Genomic DNA, 16173 nt, shown 5'->3' with positions numbered 1-16173 from the left:
TACCATTCTTCCTGCAAAACGGTGACAAGTTCAGATAACGATGTTGGCGGTGGATAACGAGAACGCACTTTCCGTTTCAATGTAGACCACAAAGGTTCGATAATATTCAGGTCTGGTGACTGTGGTGGTCAGGGGAGATGGGACAACTCATCCTCGTGCTCAGAAAACCAGTCCTGGACAATGTGAGCTGTGTGAACAGGGGCTTTGTCGTCTTGGAAGACACCATCACCATCGGGGAACAAAGTTTGTACCATGGGATGAACTTGATCGGCCAAAATGTTCACATAAGTCTTGGCAGTCATGTGCCCTGACACAGTTATCATGAGGCTAGCAGAGAACCACGATATGGCTGCCCAAACCATAACAGAACCCCCGCCATGTTTCATTCTTGGCAACAAGCAGTCTGTATTATAGGCTTGAGATGGCGTTCTCCAGACGTAAACTCGGCCAGAAGTGGGAAACAATGTGAAAGAAGACTCGTCAGACCATATTACTCGCTTCCACTGCTCTATAGTCCAAGCCTTTATGACTTAAACACCACCTTTTCCTGTTACGGGCATTAGCATCACTGATGAGTGGCTTCTCAACTGCAGTACGCCCAGCAATTCCCTGTTTATGAAGCTCCCTTCTAATTGTTTTGGTACTCACAGGGTTCGGTAACACAACATTAATTTCAGCAGTAACTTTTGCAGCTGTGCAAAAGTTATTCTTATATTTTGTCACAATTGCCCTTAATGATCGTCTGTCACGATCACTCAGGACACACTTTCGTCCGCGCTGTGATTTAGCAGATGATGTTTTTCCGCTTTTCAAATATGCGGAATAAATCTTCGATACAGTACCTCTTGAAACACTAAACACCTCGGCTACCTTGCTTACGGAAACACCTACCATACGTGCTCCAACAATTTGCCCACGTTCGAAGTCTGTTAACTCTGACATAATGCAATGACAACCTCACATAACAGTACTCCGACAACAACTGAACTGTTTAGCACATTTACGAAGTTGTATAGGTGGCGTCAGTAGTCAAAAACGCCAGCGCCACCTACATATTTCATTAAAATTAATCTTTCTTTTCAAACATGCATTTCACAAGGTGTTTCCATATTTTTGTCCATCCACTGTATATTTCATTTCCTTTACTAAGCATAACTTTACAGGGACCGCGAGACTGTACAAAAAGTTAAGTTTCGTAAGTTTTATAAAACTGATTTTTTTTTTAATTTAAAATGCCAAAGCGTGAATATTGTTCTCATTTAAAACACTTTTTAACTGAAAATATAGGTCTATAAAGAACGGTTTTAAAAATAAAGGCTAAGTAAAGCAATTTCAGACACGAACGAACCGAACCGAACGAACGCATAGTTATGACCCATAATCGAATCGTATATCGAACGCACATTTATAATCGTATCGCAAGTGTACTCATAACCAAGAAAATTATTAAGCTTCAAGTAATAATCAAATGAATGTGGAATGATTTCGCGTGGCCATTAAGTCAAAAGTTTGTAATTCGTGAGCACATTTTGATTTTCCTCCCATGTGCTTATTACAAACATTAAAAGTACACAGACTTAAGCACAACTGATAAAAAGTACGTAAATATAAAGTATTGAAATTTTTCAATGAGGAGTAGATAGGACTATGGGGAATTCGAAAAATTTCTCGAGACTCCGGTGTCTACGGTGGCGTAGCTAGGGTGGAGCAAGGCGGATATCTGTCCCTGGGCGCAGCATGCAGAGGGCGCCAAATTGATGTTACGAAATTTTAGAATGAAATGTTTTCTATTCTTAGCACACAGAAGAGGACGCGAAATCTTCCGTTGTCCCAGGACGCTGAGAACTCTAAATACGGCTCTGGGTGTCTGTGACGGTGAATTGATATCGATGTTGAAAGAAAGCCGAAGTCTTCGGTAACCTGCTTGCTTAAAATAATGAAACACCTGAAATTCCATATGAGATTCACAGCAATTTCTTCTTATCCTCGTCCATTAACGAGCAAAAAAGTGTGAAGATTTCAAAAGATGTCGTTTCTAGTTCCTAACAAAGGAGCTTCCATTAGTCCCTGAGTGTACACTAAGTCACCTTTAATCTAAATACGAGTATAAGGAACCACAAAACAATCCTGCTAGGACAAGACTGTCTGCAATAGAGATGAACTGATGCAATGCATTCGGAGCAACTGCTATTATGTACTTTAGAAGGAAGATAGAAAACAGAGCATGTGATCTCAGCCGTTCGGCAGCCTTTGGTCGTTTGAAGAGTAGGGCGTGTCAGGCGTTTAAGTCGTAGAAGAATTAAGAAGAATGAAATATTTTTCATTGTTGTAAAATTCATAAAGAAAAAAAAAAAAGGATAAAACTCATATGAAAAAATAATATTTAACAATATCCTGAAACAAATTGAAAGATAAACTAATGGTAACCCACCGTCATAGCTCGTGGATCTAATTCTTTAGTCAATTGCACAAGAAAGAGAAATTTTCCTGTCCCGCCACCCGATAGTTTCATTAAATATTACAAAGACGCTAGCACCTTTATGCAAGTTGCGACTCTCCGCCAAAAGTAAGGAGTTCCAGGAGCTTTGATAAAAGCTGCTTTCTTTATGATATTGAATTTCGCAAAGGTACCATCACCTTCGTACATTTATTCGAGTGCGCTATTATGTCTTGGCGAACGATGGCAAACTTGAAAAGTGCCGGTATGTTTATGCAGGATCCCCACGCCCGGTTAAAGCAAACCCATTCCTTACTTCAATATAGGCTCTACTGTGTTCCTAAATCTGACGAATATATTTTATTGTTCAATTAGATTATGGGATGTTAAGATCACAAACCGCATAATTTTTATCCTAAATTCGAATGTGAGAAGATTGTTTTTAATGATCTATCATGTTAATCTTAAAACGACAGTAAAGAATAGCTTGAAATAGCAGAACTATACCGCATCCGCTCGTGTATTGCCCCTAGCTTTTTAGCCCCAGGATCTGAAATTTTTAAAAATATTCGCATAATTCTACCTTTCCTCATTACTTTCAGACAACGAGCTCCCTTAAATTTTAAAATGGATTCATCTACGTAGTGATTATTTTCGTCTTACTAATAAAGACAAACCTTTGTAAACTATCTGCGAAGGTTACGCCAAACCGCTCTCTTCTAATTGTCGATTTTTATGCCAACTTAATACGAGAATCGACCCATCACAACCAAGCAAAAACGAACTGACATTCAACCTAGGATTTCGCCGAGTCTGCTGCACATTCACTTTCTCTAATTATTTATGGACGATTTGAGGCTAAGGAGTAGCAGCGACAATAATAAGAACGAGTAGAATTCAAGTTCCAGACACGTAGAAAGGAAGATAGCTTATTAGATAATTTAATAAAAGTATTACTGTGTATTCTGATTGGAATGCAGATTTCTTTTAAAGAAATAATGTGACTTTATCTATGACTACTTATAATAATATTGTGACTTTATCTATGACTGCGCTTTATCTATACCTACTTTTCATTTGTTATGTTTTCACTATAAACACGCTTCGGAAATTAAATTATTCAAAAAATTTTCCTCTCTCGACTTTCGAAAAGTAAAATTAGTGAAAAAAAAAAAGGGGAGAGTCTACGCTAGGAAGTACGATACATAGAAAATAAAAAGTAAAATTATTTCATTACGATGCTTTTATTCTTTGCGTTTTATCAGAAAAGAGGGAGGGGGGGAAACCTGTTACACAATAAAAGAATGGAAGCTCACATGCACATAATTTAACTATATTATATCGAATATTGCTAGCTAAATTAATATCTTTTATGTACGGATGCATATTTTTCCTATGCTTCTGGGTATAATTTGTGATGTTTTCTTATGTCATCTATAATACGAATAGAAAAAAAAGCGATGCTTTTTCATTTACAAAGATAAATTTGTCCTTATTTCATCTTATGATATTTTTTGTTCTCTAGAAATACATACAATCGATATTGTAACAGTATTGTATAATCGATTACTTGCCTTTTCTTATATCAAAATCAAGTCTTAGGTATAAAAAAAAGTCTGCAGATAAAGATGTAGCTTTAATGTGAAATACATATGAATACATAAGAACGCTTTCAGCTGAACAAATATTTAATCTTGATTTTCGTGACTATAAGTAATCTAAACTGTTTTCTGATCTACCAGGTATGTTTTATCATAACAGATTAGTTTAATATGTCATGTACAAGATAAATGATTATTATCCAATAAATTTCGTTGCTGATAAGAATCACATGTAAATTTGGGCGTAAACATCCATTTAAAATGTTCATTTTATTAAAAACGATATGTCAGACTTTTCTGTTATCATGTTCTTTGTGGAAAGGAAAAAGGCTTTTATGGAAAACAAAGGTATAATTTTTTACTAGTTATATTTTCGCATTTAAAAAATAGTAAGGAAAGCGTGACTATTTTTTTTCAAAGAAATCGTTTGGTTGCTAAGGTTAAGTTTTACTTTGAGGAAAAAAATGGTCTTCCATTTTTCCACTAACTCATTTTGCTGTACTTTAAGCATGATAAGCATATTTAGGCTATATGAAATATTACATTATAAAGCCATTTAGTATAAAATGAACATTTTTTGTTGGCTATATATTTTGTCATTATTTGTGATTTATGTGGTGTCATTTATCATTACTGAAGAGTATATGTTTTGGACGCTTAAAATGGTATTGTATTTCCCCAGCTGTATCATTTGGTAAAGGTATACTATTCTAAAATCTCTGGAAACCATATCCCAGCGGGAACGAACAATTATGACTTAAGAAATTAATATTATGACTTCATAAAATTAAGGTGCCATAATGTACGAAAATGTTACAGAAAATTTCTTTACGATTAAATATAAAGAACGGGGAGAAAAGCATGCCAGAAAGCGAATTAATCCCATCAAAGAACATGAAGATTTTCACATTCAACCCACTCCGAATATTTTAAGAAAACTTCAAAGTAAAAATAATGCGTTCATCCAAATATTTGCTTTTGCTGTCATCAGTGGACTTCCGATGTCCCCTTCCTTGTTGCAACAGCGAATGAAAAAGCTTGGATCAATTGCAAAGCTTTGGTGCATCACGGTCACTGCAACCAGAACTGTCCTCTTCGTCATCAGCGCATTGTATGTATATCGTATCATACCAAATGTTTCTGCAAAGTTGACTTTTTATGCTTATGGCACATGTGGGTTTCTAACTATGTGGAATGTTATTATTAAGTCTCGTTCGATAATCACTGCCATTAGAAATATTTCACAGCTTTCGCTTTATTTATGTCCGAAAATGTATATTGGAGTTAAAGCTGTTAAGGCTCAGCTACTTTTTTTGCTAATATCTGTTTCTGTAATACTTTTTACAGAAGTGATATTTTTCTTTTACGAAAACTGGGAAGCATACATGAATGTTATTCAAGTTCCGTTCACAGATGACCAATCTAACCTGAAAGAATACCTGTTGCTTGTTGTATTTGCAGTTGTTTTCACATACAGTATTGGAAGTGTGACCTGTTACGTCATGCTCTTGGTTTGCTGTAGCTCGCTTTTTACGCTGAGTCGTATTATACGTGCTTACGGAAAAAGATTGAAAGAGAACTTCCATAATGGAATTTGCTCTCAAGACATGTTAGTAGCGAATACGACTTTGTTCAAAGACATCGTCATGAGGATTAAAGAAACAGATAATGCGTTGGGTGCGTCTGCATTATTTCTGTATGGAATAACTGTTTGCAACTTTTTCAACACCATCAGCGTTGGGCTTGCTAGCAATCAGAGCTACCGGTCCTTTGTTGCCGTATTGTATGTGGGCTGGAACTGTATAACAGCGATGATAGCTTTCTTTGTCCTCACAATAAGCGCCGATAATGTAATTACCCAGTATAATAATTTGAAGCAAGTTATAACTATGTGTTCTGATATTTTTGTCAAGTTATCACCGAATGTACCAACAATTTTGACTTTTAGCCTACTCTTGGAGAACATCAAGGGAACAGACGTTGCAATGACAGGTTGGGGTATGTTTGTTATCAACAAGGGATTTATTTTATCTGTTCTTGGCGTTCTTATTACGTATGGTGTTCTTCTTTACCAAATGTTTATTTTAAGCTCTTCTGATTAATGCACTCTACTACCTCTTTTAAACGCACTTTTTTTTTTCAGATAATTATTTGATCTTTTGAATGTGAAAGAAGAGTAATAATTTTCAGCTCTCAGGAAACAATTATGTAAAATAATCATTGTTATGATTTGTATATCCTGGTTTGATTAATTAAATTATGTAGATTTAATAATCAAAAAATTTCTATGAGTTCTTTTTTAATTAAAAAGATTTTTACTTTAGAAACGCATACATCTTAACGGTTTCAGTTTTCATCAGTGTGTTACGTTATCAATGTATTTATCATTTGAATAGCCTGGGTATTATTGCCTTCTACGAAGTAAATCTCATTCATTTATCATCCACGAGGCATAACAAATTGCATTTTTCAAAATTATAGCCATTCGACATCTCATATGGTGTTGAATTTAGCTTTCTAATAAAAGCATTTAATTGTTAATCAGTTGGGTTATTTAAAAGTAATATATCGATTCTCAGTAATTTGGATAAATATTTTATTTTTAATGCTACAGTAGATTCCGCTTAATGTAATCCTGGATAATATCCCCTTCCTTCTTCCTTTCTAGGCATTTAGATATTGCTATCAAATTACTGCAGTTCCGCCTTTTTGTACACGAAAACATACATCGCCTATTATGATCAAGAATTTACCTAATATTATCAAAGTAACATCGTAAAAAAAATTACTAAAGTAAATATTAGGGTAAAATAACATTCCGAACAAATATTAATTTGGGAATCAATCAACAAAAAGCAGCGTTATATTTGCAAATTTTCACGGGACAAGTTTCGATGAATTGACCCAACCATCATCCTCAGCTGCCAAAGAGCAAAATGCATTTTCACATTTTCCACTTTGGCAGCTGAGGGTGAAGGTTCGGTGAAACCATCGAAACTAGAATTTGCAAATATAAATGTGAAAATTTGCAAATATAACGCTGATTTTTGTTGTTTGACTTCTAAATTAATTAAGTAAATATATTATATAAAGAGATAATAAAAATTTTCTTAGTAACAGAAAAAGATCGCCAAGTAAGGGATTATATCGTCAAACCGTTTGGTTTCGATTTCGGTAAATTATTTAAAATTAGGCAGAAAAGTAATCTTAGTTTGGCTTAGATTTTGAATAACTCTATCGATTTTAAAGACGATCAAGGTCAGGCCCTTTATCTTCAGCAGCAAAAAAATTTTGCAGATACTTTTACCTCGGCTCTTAAACAAACAAAACAAAACAAACAACCCTCCCCCCCCCGAAAAAAAAAAAAAAACACCTTAAACATCTTCCCCAAACCAAGGTTACATTTTTGCTTAATTTTAGATTTTACATTTCGGTCAAGTGAATGAGGAATACTGTCTGAATACTAAGAATATTAAGATTAGGAGTAACTAGTCAGTGTTAATTGAGGTAATTAGTTAGTAAGATCGTTCAAATAATTTCCAGAAAGTTATGAACTATTGCGTTAAAGACGTTATGAACAGTTCATATATCAACTTTATCAATTTTCGAATTAAAATGCTATGAAAGATCCCATTTCTATATTCCCTGTTGAATTTGCATCAAATTAGTTAAATTCCATTTCTTTTTTTAAATATATTTTTTCGCATCGTTTAATACACCTAGTTCATGTGATATACCTAGTTCACGTGATTTGTACTGCAGCTAATTGATAATTTTTGGAAGCATTTACCTCATAATTAGTTAAAATTGCACCGAAATTGCACTGTACTTCGAAGCAGAATATTATCTTGCAAATCCAGAATATTGTTTAAAAATTAGGCTTTTTGATGAATTTTATTCTACTTTGAAATCTTGCATTTTAGATGTTTCTTATTATGATCTCTGAATTTACTCAAAGAAAATATAATTCAACTCTGCTTTTGTCTATCATGCAAATTTCATCTTATGTTACACAACCCAAGTATTCGATGATAATAAAATATAAAATATGCAACACCTATTTTTTAAATGTGACTTAAATTTCCTTACTAAAATATTATTGAGATCAGCTTTCTACAGGGTGCGACAGGGAAACTTCCTTATTTGAAACGCGCGCCATCTGGCGACATTTATTCCGAGAAGTGTGGGGTGGCACTCATTGAAAAGAGCGGTATCTAAAGTTTTATGTCATGTAGGTTTAGTACAGGGCTAAAGGGCTAGTTCATCAGCTTCTCGCGGCTGAAACCGAAAGAAGAGACTGATGACGTAGTTGGGTTCGCTTGCTCAGTTCTGCTGTTCAGTTTCTTAAGTAGTTGCACGAGAGTCAAAACGCTTTGAAGAATAGTTTAATAACCAATATGAGCCGAGATTTTAGCTCATGAAATTGCAATATACACATGCATCTATTTATGAACTAGTAATGTATTTACGTCATACTAAATTAAACTCTAATATGCGTAAAACGTAAGTAAAACATGCATAAACATAACTAATTTTTTAATTAACACATATGCGTAAACATAACTAATTTTTTAGGTCGAGTATACCCTAAATATAGTAACTCTTTTTCGTAATCATATTTTTAAATATATGTAAATAGTAACCCACCGATAACACGTAAATTTCTACATTTACGAAGAATTCTTTTTGCGTTAAAATATCAGTTACTCTCAAATGAGAATACATGCTAAAGACTTTACACATCTATCTGATTAAAAATTACTTAATGCTAATAATAGATTTCATAACACATTAAAACGAAACAAATTTCACTTCTTTCATTTTTGATTATCAATTAACGTTGATAATGAGAAGTAGAATTTTGTAAGCTTTTGCAATGACTATTATGAAAGCATAATTATGGAACATCAGCATTATTATTTAACGTCAATTACATAAAAAATAATTTAAATATTTTTAAGTAGTATTTATATATTTTGTAATAATAGCATATATTCTTACATTTTAAAAGTATATGCTCTGATACTAATTTATGTTTATGCAGAATTTCACGGTTTATTTTATATAGTAAAATTTAGCAGTTTAAATTAGTATATAATAATATATAATATTTTATATAGTAGTCCAAATAATTAGCTGAAACGTGCATAAATTAGGTCACAAATTAAATGAATAATAAACCAAGTAATGATTCAAATTATTATTTTTGGTAGGAATAATATGAATCAACTTACATGATTTTGTTTTCCTATATAGTTTAGTTCGATAATCCTCTGTTAGTTTTCATCCATTTATTTGCTTTCTGGTCAGCTTTTCTTGCCGATACACGGGTTGCATTCCTATTCAAGTGCCGAACCCTTATAAATGTTCGTAAACGGCAAAATAAACGAATTGCACTCTTATTCATGGAGGGAAAACGTTTCTCAAGTTCAGAAATAAGATTCTGAATTACACCTCTACCTTTTCAGAAAGAACTGCCATGAAAAGAACGGAAAACATTTTATATTTTCATCATCGTTTCCATCCAAACTGGTGATGGTACAGTTAATTCTCCTTTAGATAATAAAAATATCCAATTTGAGTCGTTAGGAATATCTACGAATTTTTTTGATATTTCACCCAAAGTAAGATGCAATATAACCTGCCACATAAGTGAGCGATTCTTGTTCATATGCAGATATATCTCTCGTTGAATCATAAATTTCGGTTTCCCAAGGAAGTGACGTACATTCATCATAGATGTCTTCGTAATTAATTAAATAATCTTCGTATAAGGAAGACTCAAACATTTGTGTTTTTTCATTTGAAGAAAAAGCTGTTTCTAACAGCTCTTTTGTCAAATATGCTTCAACTTTCTTCACATCTTCACAGTCAATTTAGACAATTTGTTTTCCAATAGCAACCTTTTCAGGTGAATTATTACGTCTGGTGGAGACGGATGGTCATTAAAACGCCCTAGACACCGTATCTGGCTAAATAAGCTTTCTAATACATCTTGAGTCAGTCTTAAAATATCTTAAAATATATTTCCCATTTATAGATTTTACGTCATCAAATAAACCGAAAAGCGAATTTATCGATATGATAATACTTTTCTGGAAATTGTCTTCTTTCCGCACACTCTGAGATCAAAAATCATTTGCTTGATCGCATTTACTTTTTCTTTTTGTACTTCATAATAGCTTTCTAGGCAGAAAACAGCTTTTAAAGGCTTATTGCTAGGGGTAATGGTACACTACAATTCATAATGTCAAAAAATACCATCAACTACTGAAAACAAATTACTTGTTGCAGCATTACCAGTCAAATGCATAATTGCTTTAGCCGTTGTGGAGGAAAATAATGCTTTTGCTGGTGTTACTTTCTGTCTCTCGTTTCCTTTTACAGATAAAAATTGAGGTTTCAGTTTACAGCACAGTTTAATTTCTCCGGTATTTTTATTAGTACTTCATATATAACGTCTTTGTTTATAATTGTACCATTTCCGAGAATAAAACCTTTATCAAGAAAATGGTTTCTCAAAAGCTTTATGCAATGCGGCATATCAGCGAAAACCCATATTTTGGTACTGAACTTGGGAATGTAAAAGAAAGATTTAACTGTTGAAATTTGTAATTCTTTCCAAAGGGTCTGACTACCTCCCATGTCAGATACACTTGCTTTGACTCGAAGCCCAGACGATACAAGTGCAAACAAAATGGAAGACAGAAGATTTTCCTTCATTTGACGATCAAAATCAAAATAAATGGACTGTTTCCATTGCAAAATGAGTCCTGAAACCAATACAAATTGAGTCTTTTTAAAAGGACCTAATATCTGATCTAATTTTGAATCATAACAGAATCTTGAATCTATATGAATTTCATCGAAACTTAATACGCATAATCTTTCTTCGTCAGTTGCATTTTGGCAAATTTTTTTATTAATAACAGTACATAATTTAAAATGCCAGGAATGCAATTGAACCTTGAGCACCATCTTTTCAGTGTACTTGCACTTGAAAGCGGAATACCCATTTTTTCTTTCTAGAAGTCATATGACTTTAAGGATAATGACCTGATTGCTATGCTTTTGAAATGTCGTCTGGAGACCATTTAATTCGCTCATTTTTTCATTAATGCATTTATTTTTGAGTTTCGGTAAATATGTTTTGAACATATGTTTTCATTTTTTAGTTTCTCATTTTATTGATTCACTTTTTTAATTTCTTTCCTCAGTTTCTGAACTTTTTCTAATATTAGTTTTCTGTTCCTTTTAAATCTTTTTCTTTGCTGGAAGATAGCTTTTAAATGCTGCTTTCTCTCAGTCTGTAAAATAGTTTTGTGATTAAATTATTCACATTTTTCTGGAGGTTGGAACAGTTGCAACATTGCTGAGTAATATTATTTTCAGTGAGCTTCTCATAGCTATTATTGTTATAGTTTTGAAATTCCAGACATGCCTTTTTAGGACTTAAATTCTTTCTTTCAAATGCACTTTGTAAATTTTTTCTTTTTTGTTGCCTTTGCTGCCTTGGTGTATTCTGATAAATAACCAAGTCAAGAATACAAACAGTTGGAATAGCAGTTGACTTCAGTAACTTTTTTGTCAGCAATCCCAGCTATTGTTCATATCATCCTCATAATCAGATTCAGTGAAGTGATTGCGGCATGTTCGAGCACTCTTTGTGTTGACAATATTCGCTCTTCGACAACTATGCAACCATTCTTTCGTTAACCGAATATTTTTGTACGAAAATCTATGAAATACCACGTTAGTTTCTTTCGTATTATGATATATATAACTACAGGTAGCAACGGCACACGATACCATTTTTTCAATGATTTCTCATTACAAGAACTTTCTAAATACAAAATCCCTTTAAAAGTATCATCAGTTATAACTTTCAAGTAAAAAAATAATAATAATAATAATATAAGTAAAATAAAATAAGAAAATAAAAAATAAATAAAAAACCACCTCTTTCTCTGAAACTAACAGGGCTAAAGAAAGAGAATCTAAGAACTAAAGATTCAATCTTTCGCACTTGATGCTCTGGTCAGTTGACGACGGGACGAACCCAGTGACGTCACATAACATCGGGTATGCTCCCCAAGAGGGTTCGTGTCGGCATCGTTATTCTCAAACGGATGACCCAGCCCTTCTCTTTCTTTAGCCCTGGGTTTAGTACCGATCATGCAGCCGACGAGAGAGAAGCGCTCGTTTTCCGTGGTGTCGTACTTTTTCAAGTACTGCATTTTCATCCATATAAAATGGCAGTGGAGCAAATACTTAATTCACGCGCAGAGTCGTAGCTAGGGTTTTCAGCGCCCAGGGACAACTGAAGATTTCGCGCTCCCTACTGCTTGCCAAGGATGGAAAACATTTAATTCTAAAATGTTGTAACATCTGTTTGGCGCCCCTTGGATTCTGCGCCCGGGGACAGATGCCCCCCTTGACCCCCTCTAGTTACGCCCCTGTGCACGCGATTTTCTTTCACGAAAAAATGCATGCAAGGCCGTTCTTGACAATACACCTCATGATGCTCTTGTGTTCTTTAGCGATGAGGCTCGTTTTCATCTTTTCGGTTGCAGCATGCATTAACTCCATAGAGAACGTGTGACTGTTTGGTGTGCATTGTCCAGAATAGGCATCATTGGACCCTGATTTTTTGGAGAACATTTTCCTGGACGCCTTATCTCCTCACGTGTGATTTCTTTTTGTGGGGCTGTCTGAAATCTCTAACGCCCAAAGACCCTGGCTCAACTCTGAAAAACAATATTCAAGCTGCTATCGACAGCATACCCGTTGATATGTTGGTAAAAGTGGAAAGAAACTTCAAAACCCGACTATCTCAATACATTGACCAGAACGCAGGCCATCTTAATGGTATTGTTTTTAAACCGTAAAAAAAAAAAAAAAAAAACTTTTAAGTGTCTCTCTATAACTTGGAAAAAAATTAAACTGATATCGCTTATACTATTTGTGTTATTCATTTTAAAATAAGGTAGTTTCCCTGCCGCACCCTGTATGTTAACCATTTGCAGTCGGATGCCGTCTCAAAGGCTGCATTCGAAATCTACCTTCCTGCTGCTACGGCGGCATAAATTTGCAGTGTCTGAGCAAGTATGAATTGGGGATCAATGGATATTATAAATATGAGTAATTCTTGATCATCTTTATCTAGGCCCTTTTAAGAATATATCTAAACCTTAATATGAATACGTCTTTATCATCTTTTCCTAAGCCTTTCAAAGAACTTATCTGAGTAATTCTTTGTCATCTTTTTCAAAGTCTTGCTAAGAATATGTCTAAATATTAATACGAATAATTCTTCTTTTCTAATTTTTTCTGTTAGTTTATCTAATTATTAATTTGAATAATTCTTCATTATCTTTTTTGTAAACCTTTCGAAGAATATATCTAAATATTAATATGAAGAGTTCTTTATCATCTTTTTCTAAATCTTTCTAAGAATGTATCTAAATATTAATATGATTAATTATTTTTTTATTTTTTCCTGAGCTTTTCTGTGAGTTTATCTAATTATTAGTTGAATAATTTTTTATCATCTTTTTTGCAAATTTTGTAGAGACATTACTTTATATCGAAGCAGGAGAGATGAAAAATGAGAAATGCCCTCGCCGGGACTCGAACCACGGGCCTCTCGAATGCGCACCGAGCGTGCGAACCACTACACTATGAAGGCATGTTAAGAAGGGGTGAGAAATACCTTATATATTTCTTCTTTTTAAGGGTGATGGAGGTTTTAGGGAATCGAATCGCCAAATCCTGGTGGTGAAGAATCATCATTCACCACATTTTTTAGTTCGGGCGCCACTGTAGAGACATTAGGTTATTTCGCGCAGGAGAGATGAAAAATAAGCAATGCCCTCGCCGCGACACGAACCACGACCCTCTCGAATACGCGTCGAGCGTGCTGACCACTACACCACGAAGGCATGCTCAGAAGGCGAGAGAAATACTTTATAACCTTTCGAAAAATATATCTAAATATTTATATGAAAAGTTCTTTATCAATTTTTTCTAAATCTTTCTAAGAACATAACTAAATATTAATATGAGTAATTCTTTCGTACCTTTTTCGAAGTCTTTCTATCTACGGATTCTTTCTAATAATTGCGATATGTACTTAAAAACCTGCATTCTGTTTATCAGTATACCTATTTTTCTATCGTTTGAATATACAGTTAATTTTTTTTTTTTTTTTTTTTTTTTTTTTTCATGCTGAAAGAATAATTTATAGTCAGTCATGTTCGCATGGGAACTGGTATAAAGTAGTCTTTGATATTATATGAACAAGATTTTGATGTTTGCAGTTAAGTGGAGTTTATAAATATGCACGTTACGTACTCATTTATCAGTATTTACATTAGATACTCATTTATTGGTGAATTTGAGCTGTACGGTAAAATCTAAATTTTTTTAATATACATATTTATAATGAGTCTAGTCATGATAAAGGCACTAATGAAGAAACGAAACTTACGAAGTAACGAATGAAACGAAAGATAAAATGTCTGACTGATAGTATGGAAAAATAGGATACTAGTACTGAAAAAAATAAGTCGATCACACAACGTTAAATCAATTTCTTTAAATTTTAGAAAGTTTTATCTCTCTCTCTCTTAACTAAATGAGTTAACTGCACCATCAAAAGAGTGGGCCAAACATTCTTAATTTTTGCATGAATTTCAGAGATGCACTTAACGTAAAAAATCGAACAACATAAGTCTAATATTCCACACTCGTAATTCAAATCAAGGCAATAGACGCGAACTGCACAGTAGTTCGAAACTCGAAAAATGTTCTCTGAATCTTAATGAAATTTAGAGAGAGACATTTCATGTAACGAAAGATCAAAGCAACAGTAAAATTAAAAGCAGAGACTTGATATTGAAGTAGTAAGAATCTACATCTATACGCATCTTTAAGAAAAGGATAGTCTATATATATTTTGAAAAGTATGTCACATCTTGCATAAAAAAAAAAAAAAAAAGTAATTTAATAAATAGAAAGAGTTGGATAAATTATTATTCATCAATCATTAAAATAGCACGTTTTAAGGATATGAGCTAGATTAATCATTAATCACGAAAGAAGTACTTACTCGGGGCATCAGAGAAAGAAAGGCTCTACAGAAGGTGCTTAAGGACTCAAGGAAATGCAGTACCAATAAAAATTTCCCACCGAATTTTGTGGTACAGCTAAACCAAAACTGAGAGTCAAAAAATAGAGGAATTACAGGCGCAAATATATGTAAAAGCACCCAAATCTTTAAAGTGCTTAGAGCCACTAAAAGTCTAAATCTGGCCTTGGGTTGGACATTTGACCCTGGCAATGGGCACTTGACACATCATTTATATATTGCACAATTGCGTCTCATCCGTTACTTCAAAGATTCAATTATAATGAAGCTAAAATATCACTTTTGGTCAAGGGTATATGATGTATACGGAGATATTTGATTTTACATGAACACTTGTAGGGTATTACTGATTACTTATTGATCTGGTAATGCTAATTATTCAGAAAATCATAACAGAAATAAAGCGAATTATCGAAGCGAATATCTGAAGTAACTATAAAGTCGTGAAAAATTTTAAATAGCCCTTTTATTTAAACAGAATTCAGAACATAAATGCACTCTCTTGTGTTAACAATATAAGCCACTACTTGTGGTGATGCAACTAAAGAGAAATAGTCACATTTAAGCTGAACTTGGAACGGCGGTTACAGATTTCATAATTAAACAATATTAGAATTTGGCTCAGTAATTCTACCGAAGCGTCAAATTCAAACCATGGGCAGCGATATAACAGGTACGCAACGAGTGATGGTGTAGCACCGGGATGCCTGGGTCAAAAGACCCCCAATCGAAAGTATGCTAATTCGAACACAATACAAAATATGCCCAGGATATCTATTTTTTTTTTATTTTAATTTTTAAATTTTTTATACGAATTAATTATTAATTATGGTTAATAAGTGAGGTTAGAAGGAATATTAACAGATTAAAGCGTGCAAGATTCCGTGAAGAAAATACCGCCCAGAAAAGCTGCAAAGACCTTCGAGTCGTTGGGAACAAAAATAGCATAACATATAAATTATCATGTAAAAATTTGGTAAATGTAA

The 16173-nt window shown here is 33.7% G+C and overlaps 1 protein-coding gene across 1 annotated transcript; it reads left to right on the top strand.

The window, feature by feature from the left end:
* Positions 1-4947: 4947 nt before the first annotated feature.
* LOC146998358 (uncharacterized) lies at positions 4948-6193 on the top strand. The gene has a single exon (XM_085810292.1). It carries the CDS (start codon positions 5040-5042, stop codon positions 6138-6140), a length of 1101 nt encoding a protein of 366 aa, XP_085666418.1. The 5' UTR covers positions 4948-5039; the 3' UTR covers positions 6141-6193.
* The last annotated feature ends 9980 nt before the right edge of the window (positions 6194-16173 follow it).

This window comes from Stegodyphus dumicola, chromosome 2 (assembly GCF_044657685.1).
Source record: "Stegodyphus dumicola isolate Sdum_Otavi_A_Nest chromosome 2, ASM4465768v1".
Lineage (NCBI taxonomy): Eukaryota > Metazoa > Arthropoda > Arachnida > Araneae > Eresidae > Stegodyphus > Stegodyphus dumicola.
This window is presented reverse-complemented; position numbering and strand designations above follow the sequence as displayed.